General features: G+C 38.7%; 1 protein-coding gene and 1 pseudogene across 2 annotated transcripts; both read right to left on the bottom strand.

Annotated features, from left to right (window-relative positions):
* Positions 1 to 4,545: 4,545 nt before the first annotated feature.
* On the bottom strand, positions 4,546 to 7,197 carry LOC148189426 (gamma-interferon-inducible lysosomal thiol reductase-like; annotated as a pseudogene).
* Positions 7,198 to 9,242: 2,045 nt separating this feature from the next.
* mlnr (motilin receptor) lies at positions 9,243 to 15,595 on the bottom strand. Of its 2 annotated transcripts, XM_088079178.1 has the most exons (3): positions 15,283 to 15,595; positions 13,974 to 14,775; positions 9,243 to 10,788 (listed from the first exon to the last, which is right to left on the bottom strand). In XM_088079178.1, exons 2-3 carry the CDS (start codon positions 14,755 to 14,757, stop codon positions 10,481 to 10,483), a joined length of 1,092 nt encoding a protein of 363 aa, XP_087935304.1. In that variant the 5' UTR covers positions 14,758 to 14,775; positions 15,283 to 15,595; the 3' UTR covers positions 9,243 to 10,480. The 2 variants fall into 2 exon arrangements, with proteins under 2 accessions (XP_087935304.1, XP_087935303.1); XM_088079177.1 differs by having other exon boundaries at positions 13,974 to 15,595.
* Positions 15,596 to 17,765: the final 2,170 nt, after the last annotated feature.

Below are 17,765 nucleotides of genomic sequence, written 5' to 3'. Positions count from 1 at the left end.
TCCTGCCAATATTGTACTTTTTACTCCACTACATTTATTTACATCAGTTACTACTTAAATTGCAGAATCAGATTATTCATAAAATAGAATCAATCAATAAATTACAAAGTATTACATAGATACAAATAAATGTTATTGATCCCTAATTATAATTCACTTACAGACTTTATGATAGTCTGAGATGGGCCATACTGCATAATGAATACTTTGTTGTTCTTTTGTACTTTGTTGAGTATTTTGACGTTATTTTAATTTTAATTTTTATTTATTTATTTTTTTTGTGCTTTTACTAAGGTGCAATTTAAATGCAGGACTTTTACTTGTAAAAAAGTATTTCTTTACTGTTGTATTGCTACATTTACTTGAGTAAAAGATCTAAATATTTATTCCACCATTGGGTTTGGTAGATGCAAACTGGATTTAGAAATTAGATGGCATTTTAAACACATTATGCAACCCAACACGCAATGTACAGAAAGCATCTACAACAACTTTAAATGGCCATTTAATGGATTTTATGGATACAGTGACAGGGAATACATTTAAAAATAGGCTATGTATCCTCACTCATGCTCGTTGAACATCAGAAAACATAACTGCATAAATGAGGAGACAACTTTGTTACTCTCCCTAAATATTTCAGTTAATTTACCAATTAACTCATGCTGCAGGCCTGCTTTATATGAACTGAAAGCCGCGGGTATGTTTTACTGGCCGCAACCAAATGAGTTCAGTCAGTATGTTTCCTTTGCCAGCTGATGGAAAACACCTGCTGTTACATCATTTATTGGATTGTGGCCAAATGAGCAACACTTTGAAAGTTTCAATCCATTAATGCAGCAGCAGTTTTCTGCCCAACGCAACCTGTGGATTATAAATTAACTTCCAACCTTAAATGTACTTTCACCTGGAGAGTATATCTTCTATGTAACGCATACTTTAAAGATAGATGTCCACACTTAAGAATATTTATACTTTTATTTTGAAGGCAGTGTTTCCTGACTGTCTCTGTGTTCAGCTGTGTGAGTTATCACCAGCCACACCAGGAGGACCATTTTGTGCTGTGCATAAGAAGTCTGTTGGGGTTAAGGTCAGCTGGTCCTCCACTCACAGTATGATCAGACTAAATTAAAAAATAATAATAATAAAATCCTTATTTTTATTCAAGTGTGTCAGACTCTTTTTTTTTTGTTTGCTGTTCATAGGCCACATACTGCCTAATTTGATCTTAAGTGGGCCGTACCAATAAAACCATTACATGATAACCTAGAAACAACAACACCTCCAAATGTGTTCATTTCATTTCAGGTGAAGAAGTTTGAGCACATTCTGCAAATGTTCATCCATTTACCAATCAGATAATGAACAGCCTAAGATGTCTTCAGAAAATTAAGTTCATTTTCAACAAAATGTCTCAGTTTTTTCACTTTCAGTCAGTTTAACACTCACTGCCCTTACATGTGCATTTTCCCACATATTACCACTCATGTGTAGTAATGCCAGTGTCACCACAGCAAATGTAAGTGTCAGCTATTGAAGAAGCACGTTTAGTTATCCCTGCCCATACAAATAATAACAAAAAAATAAAGTTTTGGCAGTGCCTACGCAATAGGGCTCCACCAATATTGTTTTATAGTAGAAGTCTGATTTGACAGATTTTTTTGGTACTAAAGATGCTGATTGAAAATACTTTGCATAATGCATAATATCTATAAATATGACCACACTAAGTGTATCAAAATGTCACAGTGGTTCACAGAAAATATGTTAACAATCATCTCAAAGTACAACAAGGCCCAAACTGCAGCACACTGAAGAGCGGTGATAAAGCAGCTGTCTTACCTTTGCAGAGCTTCTTCTTTGACTTCGTGTTTGCATGCTCACATATCAGATCCTCAGACTCCACAGCAGCAGTTTTGGTGTGTTGATGGTCAAAGTGTTCACACGGTCTCATCCGGTTACAAGCTGTGATCATAAACTGGCGGTAAAGTCCGGGTACAGCAGCGATGTTCTCCGGTGCTCCATGAGGAGGTTCCGAAGCAGGTCACCGGAAAGAAAGAGGAAAAATATGTTGGGAAACTATAATCCTGTTGCTTTTCGTATGGAGCGGCAGCTAGCACGTGTCTCACCGGCGTCTTTTCCTGTTGACATTCACGAGCTTTGGCAAGAAAACTTCATTACTCATCATCGCCCTCCAGTGGTCACGGCGACGTCATTTTGGAGGGCGATGATGAGTCGTTTTTTTGTTTTTGATTTTGTTTTTTCAGAAATATATAATATGAAGTCAAACCTTTTTTAATATCTCCAGGAAAATAAGGATTGTATAGCACAAGACACCTAAGGTGGGAACATGAAACAGGCAACTAAATCGAGGTGTTATTCAGGGAAAAATATAATACAAAAACACAATAAGTAACATAACAAAAACAAAGCGTTCTGCAGTTCAGATAATTCTCTTAAATTCTATATTAAATTTCAATATATGATTGAAAGTACTGATGCGTTACAGATTTTGGATTATGGAGTGGCGCCCTCCTGAGGACACAGTGAGGAACAAAACAGTTTCTTCTACCACTTCCGTTACATGCTACAAAATAAAGTCCCTTAGTGTATCTAGAAAGCTGTGCTGCGGATTGCAATGTAAAATTCGTTTAGCAAGCATTGTTAAATAAAACATGGGATTTAAACCACTTGTTAGACCTCAGCCGGGATAATGTTATCATACCGCTGCCATCTCTAGCAACCATCTCAAAAGTACTGGTTATTTTCCTTTTTAATCATTAGCAATTAGCTTCCCTTGCTAAGTTAAAATTCCCGGGGCCAGAGCTGGCTAACATTTTCTTAAAGGTTATATGTAATTCCTCACAACTCATTAACAGACAGGGACACATTAGTTATGCTTTTAACATAATTCGGTATTAAAAGTACCTCCATGTAGATTGAATAATGGTGATGGTTCCCAGCTCCGATCGTCTCCCTTAAAAACGCAGTTCACACGGATTTTATAAAGATTGATTTATGAAATTGGACTTCTACCGAGTGAAACATGACGCCGAATACAGCAGCAGATATCCGTTATATCAGTAATTTACAGTAGTAACAAAAATATCTTTTGGCATTCAATTTTATGATTAATGATATTGACTTAAAGATTTCACCATTTTGGATTGTGGAGTGGCGCCTTCCTGTGGTCTCAGTGAGGAACTGCAACATAGAATTCATTAAGCTAGCGTCATTAAGACAAAACAGCGTCTGCTAGCACTTCCGTTTTGAATGCTACAAAATAAAGCCCTTGATTGTATTCAGGAAATGGTGTTTGCGACTGCGCTGAAAAATTCGTTCAGCTAAAGTAGGGAAATAAAACGTGTGAAGCACGCCACCTGATGGACCTCAAACTGGATAAATTGATCATTCCTCCTCCTACTAACAACCATCTCTAAAGTATTAATTGCTTTCCTGTTTAACCAAGTGCATTTGAAATAAGCTTGCTTTATGTTTAAATTACCAGAGCCCGAGCTAGTTTACCATTAACATCTTCTTAAGGATGATTTGTGATTTCTACTTATACTCTGCATACATTAATCATAATTTGGAAATAATTTTACCTTAATGTAGAGCGAATAAGCCTTGTGTATCCAAACTCCAATCATCTCCCATAAAGGACACAGTTTCTAACTGCTGATTTATTAAATCCGTCTTCTACTGAGTGGAACATGAGGCCGAATTTAGCAGCGGAACTCAGTTATATCCGTAATTTAGTATGTAATAATAAAACAAATAACTTTAAGCAATCTTTTTATATGACCGATGATACTGACTGAAGGCAGTTTATATTTGATATTGTTAAGATTTCAAACATTTGATATATATTAACACAGTAAGTAACATAACAAAAACAACGTGTTCCGCAGTTCAGATAATTCTCTTAAATTAAAAGATATATAATTCAATGTATGTTGCGTTTCAGATTTTGGATTACGGAGAGTTGGCGCCGTCCTGTGGTCACAGTGAGGAACTGCAACATGGAATTCGTCAAGTTAACGTCAATTAAACATGACATTTTCTGCTAGCACTTCTGTTGAATGCTACAAAATAAAGTCAAACAAACTGATGCAATCAGACACGAGAAGACAAAAGAGCTATTAAAATATATATTCTGTTGGTGACAGCTACACGTTAAAACATTATATTCTTCAATGCAATCAATATTCAGTTAATAAAATGCATAACTGTTTCAGTAAAGTTATTATAATTAACTGGTAAACTACGTTAGCCCAGAAGAGATTGCAACTGCATTTAGAAAAGTGGTCTTGGCGCCATCGCGTGGACACAGTGCAGAACTGCAATACGAAATAAATTAGAAATGTAAAATATTTATTATTATTATAATTATCATTATTATTATTATTATTATTATTATTATTATTATTATTATTATTATTATTATTATAGTAATAATAATAATAATAATAATAATTATTATTATTATAGTAATAATTATTATTATTAATAATAATATTATTAATTTTAGTAGTAGTAGTAATAGTAGTTATTACAAGAGTTATTTCCTTTTTAAAAGTATCTATAGACTGATTAGATATTGCACAATGGACAAAAGCAAGTTGCAATCTGGCTTCACAGGTTTGAAATTGACAGATAAACAGGTTCTGTATTGAAATAAATTTTTCTCGCAGAGGGCCTAATGTCAAACACTGATTATGAACAAACACTTCACAGACACCAAGTAGGTATAAATTAGCTTCCAAATTGTTGGAAACTCTACCACTAATTTGGAGGGAGGAACTAGGCATTAACTCTTCTGCGTGTAGCATGCTTCATTAAACAATGGAAAGTGTTTACTAAAAGCTTTAGAAGACGAGGTGATCAGTGCTTCACAAATGAAGCTTATTATCATTATTACTGCCATTAAAGGCATTTGAAAGCGGTGTGGGAGTGTCTGATGGTTTGTAAGTGCCAAAGACACGTTTGTGTTTGTTTTCTCGCTTGTCACTGAGACAACCAGAGTACAGGGTGAGAGTGAGGTGACAGTAGCACACTCTTGGCTCTTTGTGCCAGAGAGACATGATTGCCAATACAGAGAGACACTGACTAACAATTTAAGGCTTTTATGTTTGATACGTGACCTCAAACTTTTAAATAGGTGCTCGTCAAATTCCCTGGGCTACCCGTTACAACAGCAGAATGGCCACACAGTCAGCCCGGGGTAGGAAAAGCTTTAGGTTCGGAGAGGAATAAAGAGAAAGAGATGGCAATGGAGGTCATTATATGGAGAAAGCAGAATAGCAACAACAGAAACCAGCAGAAAAGATCTGAGCCAAAGTGGCACTTAAAACCCACAGTATGATCCCATAGTGTCATTAACTACAAACAAAACATACTAATATGATTTTGATGTTGTTATTTGGTACATTATGCATGTTCCCAGAGGAAAGGAACATTTTAAATGAGATCTCTTCTTTGTCCAGCCTATTTCTCCTAGACATGATTGAGCTCAGTATAACATAAATGTGATTTGGACCATTCTCTCATACTTCTTAAATTTCGCTCCTGAGAAATAGCCCCTCTCTGGTCTCAGCCCGATGCAAATGTATGGTCTTAAAAACTCTTTTTCCTCTCTCACTGCAGTAATCTTTATTTTTCTGAAATAATCTGCTCTTTATAACAGTCAGACCCAAAGGAAAACTTGAATGGTTTATAAATGAGCCTGCACAATTTCAGAAATTTGTCTCAGTGATCAAATTCAAGTCTCAGCTCTTTGTCCTTTATCTGTTCTCAGAGTTGAGAAACCTCTGAGAAGCCTAAGATCACAACAAAAGAACTCCTGCTGATTTATTCTTTTGCTCCTCATTTTTCCTAAGAGGGTTTAGGAGAAACAGATCAGAATTTAGTAATCTCCAAATGAGAAGCTGAGTTATGGCTGATGAGACAAAGAAAATACTATTGTGAGCAGTAAAATTGTCTTCTGGGATATGATTTTCAGTTTACACAGTCTCTGTTCAGTCTTACTGGAGCTCCAGTGCAGGCTCCACTCCCTTGTTGAGTTGGCAAACTGAATAGAAAGACACAGCATCGCCTTCATTCTCCTCTGTGTATTCGCCATGTTTGGGTGCAGAGTTCAGCACTCGGGTCATGACGTTGGCGTGCAACTGATGACCCAAACCTCCCTTCTTCCAGGAGACAGAGGGAGCAAACACCTGGAGACAACGCTGGCAGCATTGAAAACATTTGCTGAGTGTCCAAACAAATGGATGATATAGGCCTTAATCACATTTCCTCTGCATCCAGAGTGTCGGTGCAGACAGGTGAAGGATGGATTTGCTGAAGGAAGGTCCTCAGCATTCTCATAAGGGCCCAGAGTGATGGTCATGATGTCCTCCAGCGTCACCCAGGAAGGAAAGTGCTGCTGGGTGGTGAATTCTCTTCAGGCCAGACACAGATTGTCATAGCGCAGACTGACAGACACTAAAAGAACAGCCTGGTGTGGTCCCACCTCCTGTGTCTGAACAAAGCATGCTATTGCTGTCTCCAGGGAGCAACACCACTGAGACAGACAGACAGCTTCATGTTTGTTATCATAAGAGGCCATGAAGAGAGCAACATGGCCTCAACAGAAATCAGCAGGAAAGACAGTGAACCCCTACAGACTTTCTAGAAAAGAGTTGTTTTGCAGATCCTCCTCCTAAATAACTATAAATAATTTTAGTGCAGCTTCCTGTGGCGACATGCATGGACCAGCAGGCACAGCGAACCAAACAGGAAGTGAATATATGTAGCTGAGAATTTGTGGAAATGGGCTGAAAAGGTGACTTGATAACACATTTCTTACAGGGAGAGGTGAACTGCTTCAGACTGAAAGATGAATGTTTTTGTTGTTTGAAAGCAAAGTTTGACTAATTTGAATCCCAGGAAATGTTTGATATGGCTGTAATTCTTCTTTACACATGCACACATCAGCAGCAGTAGTCTCTGGCTCCTCCCTCTGGTGGAAAATACCATTACACTGAGATGATGGCCTGTGCAGCTGCGGAAAGCAATCATATCTCAGAAGAGATAAACTTAAATCGCAGTTTAATTTGGGGATGAATGTAAATGAAAAAAAAAGCATTCTGCAAAGCAGCATGGCATTACAAGGTTATATTCACATAAGTCAATGTAGTTTTATCCAACTGAGTACAGTCCATAACTGCCTGTCTTGTCTGTGGTTTAGTATTCAAATATTTTTATATTTTTGAAGGCTTACATTTTTCTTAAATAATACCAAAACAATCATGAAACACTTTTCAAATATTGAAATGAGGCAGACACAGCCATTTAGACAAAGTTTACTTCTGAATCAGTTTAAATAGGTTTTGTGTGAATTACATACTATTATTTCAGTTGTTTAATAACAGGCCATGGGACTGAAACGAGAGCCTTGAGACAAGGGAAATACTGATAACCCAGGAACAAGCAGCAGCAAGAGGAAGATTATAGTACATGCCAGTTTTGAAATATTATTTACTGAGGAATTTTAGACAATGTAAATCTCTCAAGAAATATGTAATCACATTTTATCTATATTTAAAATTATTGTTATTAATGAAATAAATCAATGCCTATATATTACAAATCCAAAAGAGGTGTGTCTTTTATATAGGGTCCATGACTCCAAGGGGGGTCCTCAGAGTTACTGCATGGAGACTGTTAAATCATTGTTTGATAATTTAAGTTTTAATTTAGGTCTTTTTTTATTGCTTTTGTTTTTTTGTTTGTTTGTTTTGTTTTTTTTAAGTCTGTATCTAAAACACATACTCATTAACATGAATCCAACAAATAATTAGCAAAAATAAATCGGCCTGTTTATATGAAAAAAAAATCATTTACAGTCCAACCTTACACAACATTAATGATGGGTCTATGCTGTGCTCACACAACAAGCGACACAGCAACAGGCAACTCGTCATTTTCAGTGCAAACCGATAACATGAAGTGTAAAACTGTCCCCCGACAGTTGTCGCTGCAGACAGACCGGACATACTACAAGTCAAAGTTGAGCTGCTCTCATCTTTTTGCAGTGCTCCAGTGACATGGAGAGGCATCAGCCAATCATACGTCTTCATATCCAACTTAGTTAGCTACCTTAGTTATGCGAGCATTATGTGCTCTGCGCTGCACATGGAGATGTAATAGGGTGCCAAAATGGGATGTTAAAATCAGGCTCAGACACTGATCAAAAGCAAAGACATTTTTGCTTAAGACGGCGTTCAGTTAAGATGCTTTGTGGCAATTTTCAGACACATGCAAGCCTGTGTCGACGTAACTACTTTTATGTTAACAAGCACTTGAGCAACAATTGAGCGGCGAAAAAATGATAATGTAGCTGGTCATGCTGATGCATTGTTGCTTGTAAGTGTGAATACAGCTTCACTGCTACTCATGCATCTTTGTGCAATCATGTGAGCTAGCTACTGTTAAATCTCTGTGCAGCACTTATTCAAAACAGCAAGGTGAACTGGTAAGCCAACATTTTTGTTCTATTGAAACATATTGGCCATTTAGCTGTAATATTATTCCAAGTACATGGACATACTTGTGAGCTACACAAGATTGTTTTGTAAATTTTTGGGCATGAGACTCTGACACAGCTAAGAAACTACAGTCAAAATTGCAGATGGAAAGGCTAATGCACCAAGACATGCTACAACTGATGCTGACTTAGCATCTACAGGCAAGTGCAAACTAGAGATCTTAAGAGCAATTCAATTTTATACGGTCTATGCTGTAGGGGATCCTCTTGTTGATCGTTTAAGACCCCTGTGTTAGAGGTTTGCTGATGGAGAAAAAGTCTTGACCTGAAAAGTAGAGTCAACACAAACAAACTGTATATTTCTAATGTTGAATGATTTGAGGTGGTGTGAAGAAGGCCTGAGGGAGGTGTTGACAGCTCTGGACGGGCCGCTCACAAACACTTTCCTCATTATCAGTAAGGAAAATAACCAACAGAGGAGTCGTGCTGCTTGCTGATCTTTCCACAGGTGATGGCAGGATGGTCTGTGGCATGTAAGCTTTTACCCACTGCTTCATTTCCTCTGGCAGAGATGAATGGCTCAGTGAAAAAAAGCGTCACGAGGATGAATCAGCCCAGAGCGACTTTGTCTCTTTGTGTTTCTGCAAACCAAGGCCCGATGATTCATAGGCAAAATCATGACAGTTAATTTAAAGAAAAAGATATAAAGACAAAACCTGGAAAACTCTTGAGTTTATTTTGGGATTAGACAGTGCTCAGGTTAAAAATACATAACTTTGACGTTACCTTTCTTACCAGAAGTGCATGAGGTACAAAATGTACAATGCCTGATCCAAAATGCAACATCAAAGAAGAATTGTACAATAGTGTCAAGATTATGCAAGTGGAAGCAGTAAAAGCAATAACCTCTGCTGCTGCTGACAACCTAATATCTTTTTTCCTCTTTGAAATGTACTGAGGGCAGCCATTACTTTGAATATGGTGATGCAGGGATGTTGGCTGCCAGCCTAAATCTAACTCAGAGCCCAGGTAATATAATAGCTGTGTCAGATTACATGATGGCCGGCACATATGCAGCCCCAAAACCTCAGGGCTCAGGTGGCCTCATGCAGACATCAGCTGTCCCATTTTCATAGTAATCTGCTTTTATGAAGTTTATGTTCCATCTATTTACAGAGATGCTACACAACCCTGCAAACAAACACACACACACACACACACACACACCGGAATACCCAATTTCAGATCTGCACAGCTAATGAACCACAGCTAATAGGTTTACTTATTTTGTTTTTCTTGATTTATGAGAACAACAAACAAACCGCATGATAACAATTGTTCACCATACATTAAACAAATTCAATCTCACAACAGAATGGAGCTGAGACTACAATTACACATTATAAATGAACAGTAATTTCAAATGTAGCATAAATGTAAATTCAAATGTAGTAACATAATCCGTCATGAACAAAGAGGGATCACTTATTATTAATCAGTGCTGTGGATTGCTGGTAATTGTAAACTGAAACAGTGGGTGTGACACCAAGCAAGAAAAAAAAACGTGGCAACACACAATGTTGAGGTAAATAATTTTGCATGAGGTGTAACACTGAATTTAGAGCACGTAAATGGCAACTTTTTGCGCTTTGAATCCACTGAATTCCTGTTTTTGTGACAAAAAATGAAATGTGATGAGGTTGAAAATCATAACCATGTCTCTGTGAACAAAATGCCACTGAGGAGTAGTAAATCTGATCTTGCATTGAAGTGCAGCGAAGCCCTCAGCCCTGCTTTTCCCCTCAAAGATAAAACAGAGTAAACATTCCTCCTCCACACTTCTTCATCAAGTTTCCTCTTTAGCTGCAACTGTTATGATGCCTGCAAGCTCTCTGTCTGTGGTGAAATCAAACAAGCCTGTAAAAGCACTGCTCAAGTGTGTACCGAGGCTCCTCAGACCCCTGTCAAGCTTTCATTTAGGGTGGAGATGTGGTCGATGATGCAGAGCTGTCTCTGTCCGCGGTGGGCTTGTCTGGGTCGCTGGTGCAGCAAGAAGAGGCGTTTGGCTGCAGCTCTGTACTTCCGAGACATGAGGTTATAAACAACAGGGTTGATGGAGGCACTGAGGTAGCAGAGCACCATGGAGGCCATGTTGAAGTTCTGGCTCAGCATGGCCATGTCATAGTCGTCCACCTGGGCAAAGAGGTTCCTGCCGATGTGATAGGGCAGCCAGCAGATGATGAAGGCCAGCACCACCACCACTGAGGGAAAAATAAAGGTGTGGGGGCTGTGAGTTTAATTTAGAAAGGAATTTAAAGGTCCAGTGTGAAGAATTTAGGGAGATAAATGGGCAGAAATGGAGTGTAATATATATGAAGTATGTTTTCTTGAGTGTATCACCTGAAAATAAGAATTGTGTTTTTGTTACTTTGAACGAGTTGTATCTACATAGGGAGTAGATCCTGATCCACAGAGTTTTTCATATTGCACCGCCATGTTTCTACAGTAGGCGAGAATGAACAATGAACAAACTAACAATGAACAAACTAAATGATTGCTCTAGATAGGGTCATTCATGTTTTTGAGTCAACAGCCATAGTTGAAGACCCTTTGTGACAAGCAGAGCTGGATAAACACTATTTTTTTAAATGTTAAACTGCTTAATTCAGTGTTTTTACCACTTTAAATTTACAGAGTCCGTTTGAAACCTCTGCAAATAATTCAGCTCCTGGTAAAAGCCTAAACGTCTGGATCTTAATCTATCAGAGAAAAAAATGTGAGCACAGATTAGCAGGTGCTGGGCTAGCAGTCCATCTGCGACATGCCAAACAGTGTCTGACAAACACTGATTTATAATATGAAACTGCTTTATTCAGAGTTTTTGTTGTTTTAATCCCTTTTGGAGAGAAAGAGACCTCTGCAGCTCTTAGTAAAAACCCCCTGAAGAATGAACACTTAAGGATTCCTAACCAGGAATCAGAAGTTTCAGTTTATTGCAATCTATAATCCTGAATGCTACTATAGATGCCACTAAATCCCCCTAAATCTTACACACTGGACCTTAATCAATAGTTTTACATTTTGGAAAACACACTAATTCACCTTCTTTAACTGCTTTGTCCAAAGATTTAAATAATCCTTAATAAGACTGTATATGATACCATTAAGAAAAAAAAAAAAACATTCTTAGTTGTAAATTTAATAAGATTTTCATAAACACTATCACTAATCTCTTCATTAGGAATGTGGGGGGTGGTTTTATCGGATTTAATATACTGTATCTTTCTAGCAACAACACATCATGTTTCTTATAGAACTATTTTTTCAACAGAGCCCTATCCTCAAACAAAATACACATAAATTTCACATGTGAAATGACCAATATTATTCTAATTTAACGTGTGTACTCATATTGCAGCTTGTTTATAATAAGAGGGAGATTAAGAAAGTTGTTTTTTTTAAGTAACTCGTGATCTATATGATCTATAGTAACCCTTGACATTTACTAATGACCAGCAGAAATTCAAATCAAAAGAACTTCTCTGAAAACCCACACACGAGCACGCACAGGCTTGAACACGACCTCACTTGTTCCCTTTAGTAACAGTGAAGTCACTTTTTCACATTACATGTACGGGGGCTAATTAGGGCATATGCAGCAGAAGCATCACTGGGGAGAAAACATGTCACAAATTCAAAGAAAAACAAAGACTTATTTAGTTTCGAAAAACATACATTTCAGTGCTGGGTGAGGTAATCACATAGTCACTGGTATTGATCAAGAAGCCGCTGCAGATAAAATTACCATCCATTTGTCCGATTGGGGGCCCTGCGATAGTCTGGCGACCTATCCAGGGTGTACCCTGCCTTCCGCCCGATGACAGCCCCCCCCCCGCGACCCTTACGAGGACAAGCGGTTACAGAAAATGACTGACTGACTGCCTGTCTGATTGGGGCAGTAATTTCAGTAAGGATAATAAATGTCAATTCAATAAGTAAGAGAGAGGTAAATTTGGCCCACAACGCCTAATTAATTGTGAAAGCACAATAACAGCTAATAAACTGAGGATCTTTATTGTGGGTTCACAATGAGCGGAGCAAACAGATGCCACAGTTTTGTCCAGAACTGATCATGTCTTGCCATGTGAGAGCAGCGATCGTCAAGTGACTCCTAAGATGTGTCACATTGGCAGATTAAAGGGGACTGTGGGAGCATGTAAATTTCCATTATGGTTGATTTATGGACGCCTCTGATGACAATCCAATTTGGGATTGAACAACTGTGGATACAAATGGCAGCAAGTCTGACAAGATGAGCTCTGTGCAGTGTGTGTTCAGCTAATGAACAGCATTGATATCCTAATGGCTGCATCATGATTAAATATTTGGGTAATGCAGATTGGCCTGACCACAGTCCTTCACTGTAAAACAGGGTTTCCTGCACAATATGCCAGAGCTGTGAATTAAGCCAATCAATATGTGCAGTGGCAGGACATGATTAGCTTCAGACAAAACAGAATAATTAACCAGCAACAACACACATGGCGCCCGCTATCTTCAGACTTGCAGGATAAAAGCAACAAAATGTCCTGGAGCTCGAGCTGGGGCTATATTTAACAGAATAGGTGAAACTATTTAAGTTATTAAATGGAGTAGAAATCACAGTTGTTATATGGAAACAAAATTTTAATTTGCTATGGCAACACACACAACAGCACACACAACTGTTTTTTTGCTTAAGAAACAATGAAAGGAAGATTGCCTGTGGATTTTTGGTTTGAGCTTCTTTTTTTACTTCAAGGAGAGTTTTAAAAGCTGTCAATCCGAAGTTTAAATTGTCTTCCCTTTTTAGTTTTTTGCCAATGAAAAGTTGCCAAAGTAAAAATGCTTGTTTTTATAAAGCTGTTTTTATTTCAGAGGACGACAAACACATAAGGAAAATTCATTTAAAGCACCAGTTCTCACGGACTACATTGAAGCAGATGCACATTTCATTGGTTGGTGTCAAATCATGAATTCTCTACAGAATTATTAAAAGTGCTGTATTTTATTTTATTTTTTTTTAGTTTAAGAAGATGTATAAAGACAAAATAATTAGACTATTTGAGGTTGTCAGGTAGAATCTGTCCCATTGTTGAAGGTGACTTATGGTGTATGGGTCTTGATTTTCTTTCTGAGATTACTGCAAGTGTTGGTTTTTAACTAACTGCAATTGACAGACCTCATATTTCTTTTGTTTATATATGTTTTGCGAAAGGGGCAGGAAAAATACGATTTTTCTTTCTCCCTGCTCCTTTTCGGTCATGGAAAGTGTATTAGACTTGTTTTGAGTGCAAATCTGATTGTTGTGCATTAACATGACTGAAACAAATAAAAAAATGAAATAAAAAAAAGCAAATAAAGGTTTTCAAAAGCACTGAAGAAACATATATCTGTCTACACTCACCCAAGATCTTGACTGTTTGCCTGTGTGACCTTTCACGGGCCAAAGCACAGGGGCCTTGCAGGTCATTCTTGCTATTCCACAACTTGCACCCAATGGAGCCGTAGAGGAAGATGAGGCAGAGCATAGGGAAGAAAAAGTATGTGGTGGACACCCAGAGCATGATATGCAGCTTCCCGGAGCTTATGGCATAGCTGGTGTGCTTGCACTGCCCTGTATTGTAGTCCGGGTGTGTGTCATTGTCATACTCCACTCCAACCAGGAAGAGTGTGGGAGCGGCGGAAACCAGAGCAAAACCCCAAAGGATGAGGATGATGTACTGCACCCTGCGTCTGGTCATCACCACCTTGCTTCTGAGTGGGAAGCTGATGGCCAGGTAGCGCTCGATGCTCAGGGCTGTGATGTGAAGGATGGTTGCTGAGGTGCAGCCCTCGAAGATGTAGTGATAGAAGTGGCACACCACCTCCCCAAACAGCCAGGGCACATACTTCCACAGGCGGCAGAGGTCGAAGGGCAGGCAGAGGAAGATGATGAGGTCAGACACTGCCATGCTGGACAGGTAGAGGTTGGTGGTGGTCTTCATGTCCTTGAAGTGCTGGATGATGAGGATGGTCATGGTGTTGCCTGTCACGCCGATGATGAAGATAAGGATGCAGATGACAGTAACGGGGATGAGGATGGAGGTGGGGAACAGAGAGCCCTCATAGTGGTGGTCGTCTATGTTGTACTGGTCCATGGCCTCTGCTCCAGCAGCATGAAGGTCCACCTGGGGTCTGGTCCAGGGCATGCCAACCTCTGCTACGTGCTGACACAGCAAAAGTGTAAAATCAAGACTCAATAGGTAGCTGAGGAGATAAAAACAGACCATTAGAAGATGAGACCTGTGTTTTTTCAGGTTTTATCTCAGGTAGTTGCACATTATGTAGATTATTATGCAGAGATTTTTTTAAGTGTTTGTTTTAATTCCATGCAACTGTTGTTTTCTATTAATGTACATTATGAACACCTGTTACAATAAGTAATTCAGAACAGTGAACATAGTCTGCAATAACTTTTTCTCAGTTTCCTAAATATTACAAATTAATGTTATGATTTGTAGCAATAATGTAAACTCTGACATTGATAAATTCATACTTAATGACACAATCCAAATGTCTAATTGCCTGGAAAATGTGAAACACAACATGATTTCTGAAATTATTAGCTTCAAAATAAAGTAAAAGCTCCTTGTAAAAGGGCTAAAACATGCAAAAGCAATGCTAACTTCAATACTAAAAGCAGATATAAAAGAAAGTTTTGCTGTTGACTTTACCTTAAAAACTGAGCTGGTTTTTCCAACCTTCAGTAACTTTTTCTCGGCCTTTGTGGTGTTACTGTGTATTGATGGAGAGCAGCAGCAACAGTGGGAGAGACTGGCAAAGTGGCAAAGCCGGTCCTAGATGCTCAGAAACAAGTCGAGCTCTGGTGAAAGACGAAGAAAGGAGCACCTCCTCCACAGTAACCCGAGGAGTCAGGGAGCAACAGGGAGATTGTCTGTTGCTGCTGCTGCTGCTGCTGCTGCTGCTGCTGCGTGTCTAAGTAATCTTTGTAATCAAATGATGACGGGGCGGATGACGGTAAAAGGGCATAAGATGGAGGGGAATAAGATTTGGGGAACCCCCACCCCCCACCCCACCCCCACCACCACTGCTGCTCCTTCTGGGAGAATAAATGCAGATTGAGAATCATAGTAATATGAATTGAGCATAAATTCATGAAAAACATTTATGAAAAGAGGGATATACCTTTATTAATTAATGCATCAATCACTGAAATCCCAGTGTGTTTCCCAAGCTGCCTGGAATTCATCACTGAAAAATTAGTTCTGTGTTCGCTTAATTGTCCGCCAGCCCCATCTGTCTCTCCGCTTGGCTTCATCACTCACCACACCCACCAGCTCATCTCTTCCTCTTCACCCCCAAGTCACCCATCAGGCTTGTGATAATAAACCAAATTTCAACAATGCTGATTTAAGAGGAATGCTATTTTAAGAATTTACATAAAGTTTAGTCAGTAAGGGCAGAAAAAGGTCAAAAGCAAACACAAATCTGGCTCCATAGACCATGAATAGATTTGTTGATTTGTGAAATGTATGAGCTCTTACACTTAATATCAGAAATCAACATTTAATTTAGAGTGACCTCCAACAAGTCATTTTACAGTGATTTTGACATTACATCCCACTAATGCATAACTTATTTATTTATTTTAAAGAATATTTTTGGGGAGCTTTTGCCTTCATTAGACAGGAAAGCCTAAGCGTGAAAGATGGAGAGAGAAGGAACAACATGCAAAATGGGCAGAGGCAGGAACAGAATCCACTGCTGCGACGAGGCGCAGCCTCCACACATGGGGCACCCACTCCACCAACTGAGCCTTTGAGCACCTAATCCACAAATTAAGATGTTTTCAGTCAAAGTTTTTGAGTGCTGCAAGCCCTGCAGATCAACATGACAATCTTGCGTCTGTGTGACTTGATCTGTCCTTACTTTTTCAAAGAATTGCATCTCTCAACTAGTGCGTAAACTGCAAGTAAAAGGTCTATGTTATGACCAAGGACAGAGATGTTTTTCCAGATCCTGATCTACAGGTTTTCCTATTTTGTGTCCAAAGAAGCATTAGTCATCAAAGCCTGGATGACCTGCTGGATCGCAAGCAGTGTGCTCTGTTGGTCAAGAGCCACAGTGTCTATTGTATCTAAATGAACCTAACAGGAGTGTGTTTACACTGTGCTGATCCATGGCGGATGCACTGCTCGGACCTCAGAGGGTAAGCAGGAATGTGATGCCTCCTCTGTCATTGTTTACTCATGTCAAAGCAACACAACAGGGAAAGCTTGTTTGCTCTTTGTTCAAAGTAGGTTTCCAGTCTGTCACCCTCATTAATCACGGCTCTCCTGCTTACACCACTTAGGTGTGCTTGTACAGGAGCTCCTCTATCTTACTTCAGAAGCGCGTGTGTGCGCGCACACACACACTACTGTGAGGTGTAGCAGCAGCACTGAACTCTGAAGTCGCAACAAAATGAAGGCCAGGTGGAAGAGATATCTGTAAATATTATTAGGATTAGAATTCTTATTCTTTGATTAGTATCTGATAATATTCTTCGAAATGCTTTTGTCTTGAGAGACAGAATGAAATAAGAGGAGGTAAACGGGTAGTCGACCCGCAAGAAAAGGATAGAAGCAATTTCCGTTGGTTTAGAAAGATGTAGTTGCAACTCTTTCTTCATCATCTTCTGTGAAAATACAATGGTGGTATTGCAGCAAAGTAGGTTTTCTTAATAAAACAAAACTACTGCTTTCATTTACTTTCAGTCTAAAGACGATGTATAGACAGTTAATCCTTGAGCTCATCTGATTTGTGCTGGTACACTTTTTTGTTTTAATGTCCCTTTGTTAAACTAAAATAAATTAATATAGATTAAATTTTATATATTCATAGATTAAATTTCTTTACCCACATCCCTATGTCTTCGTTGGATGAGGCTTATAATGAACAAAGCATGAGCTCATCATGGTGCGAAGTATCCTTGTTCATTTTTTTTTCTAAATCAAAACATGTGTGTATTATTGCACTTACCACCTACCACCTGAGACCCTGTGATCCCTTCTTGTTTTTTGTTTTTTTTCCAACTTTGTAGAGACTTTCTACATTTCACCTGAGTAGGTTAGCAAGAAGCAGCTGAGGCAAGTACTGTTGCTATTAAAGCTGCAACTTGCTATTATTTTCATAATTTGATAATCTATTGTTTTTG

This window comes from Plectropomus leopardus, chromosome 6 (assembly GCF_026936395.1).
Source record: "Plectropomus leopardus strain MGB_pleo_1.0 chromosome 6, ASM2693639v1, whole genome shotgun sequence".
In the NCBI taxonomy this organism is placed as follows: Eukaryota; Metazoa; Chordata; class Actinopteri; order Perciformes; family Serranidae; genus Plectropomus; species Plectropomus leopardus.
The sequence above is the reverse complement of the archived record's forward strand: the minus strand, read 5'-3'. Positions and strand labels throughout refer to the sequence as shown.

What these genes read in the sequence shown, in the direction of transcription:
- mlnr (XM_088079177.1), bottom strand. Translation starts at nt 14,838, where the DNA reads ATGGTCTGTTTTTATCTCCTCAGCTACCTATTGAGTCTTGATTTTACA. An exon ending in GCAAACAGTCAAGATCTTGG is followed by an intron (nt 10,789 to 13,973) that starts GTGAGTGTAGAC and finishes TTTTTCCCTCAG; the next exon opens with TGGTGGTGGTGCTGGCCTTC.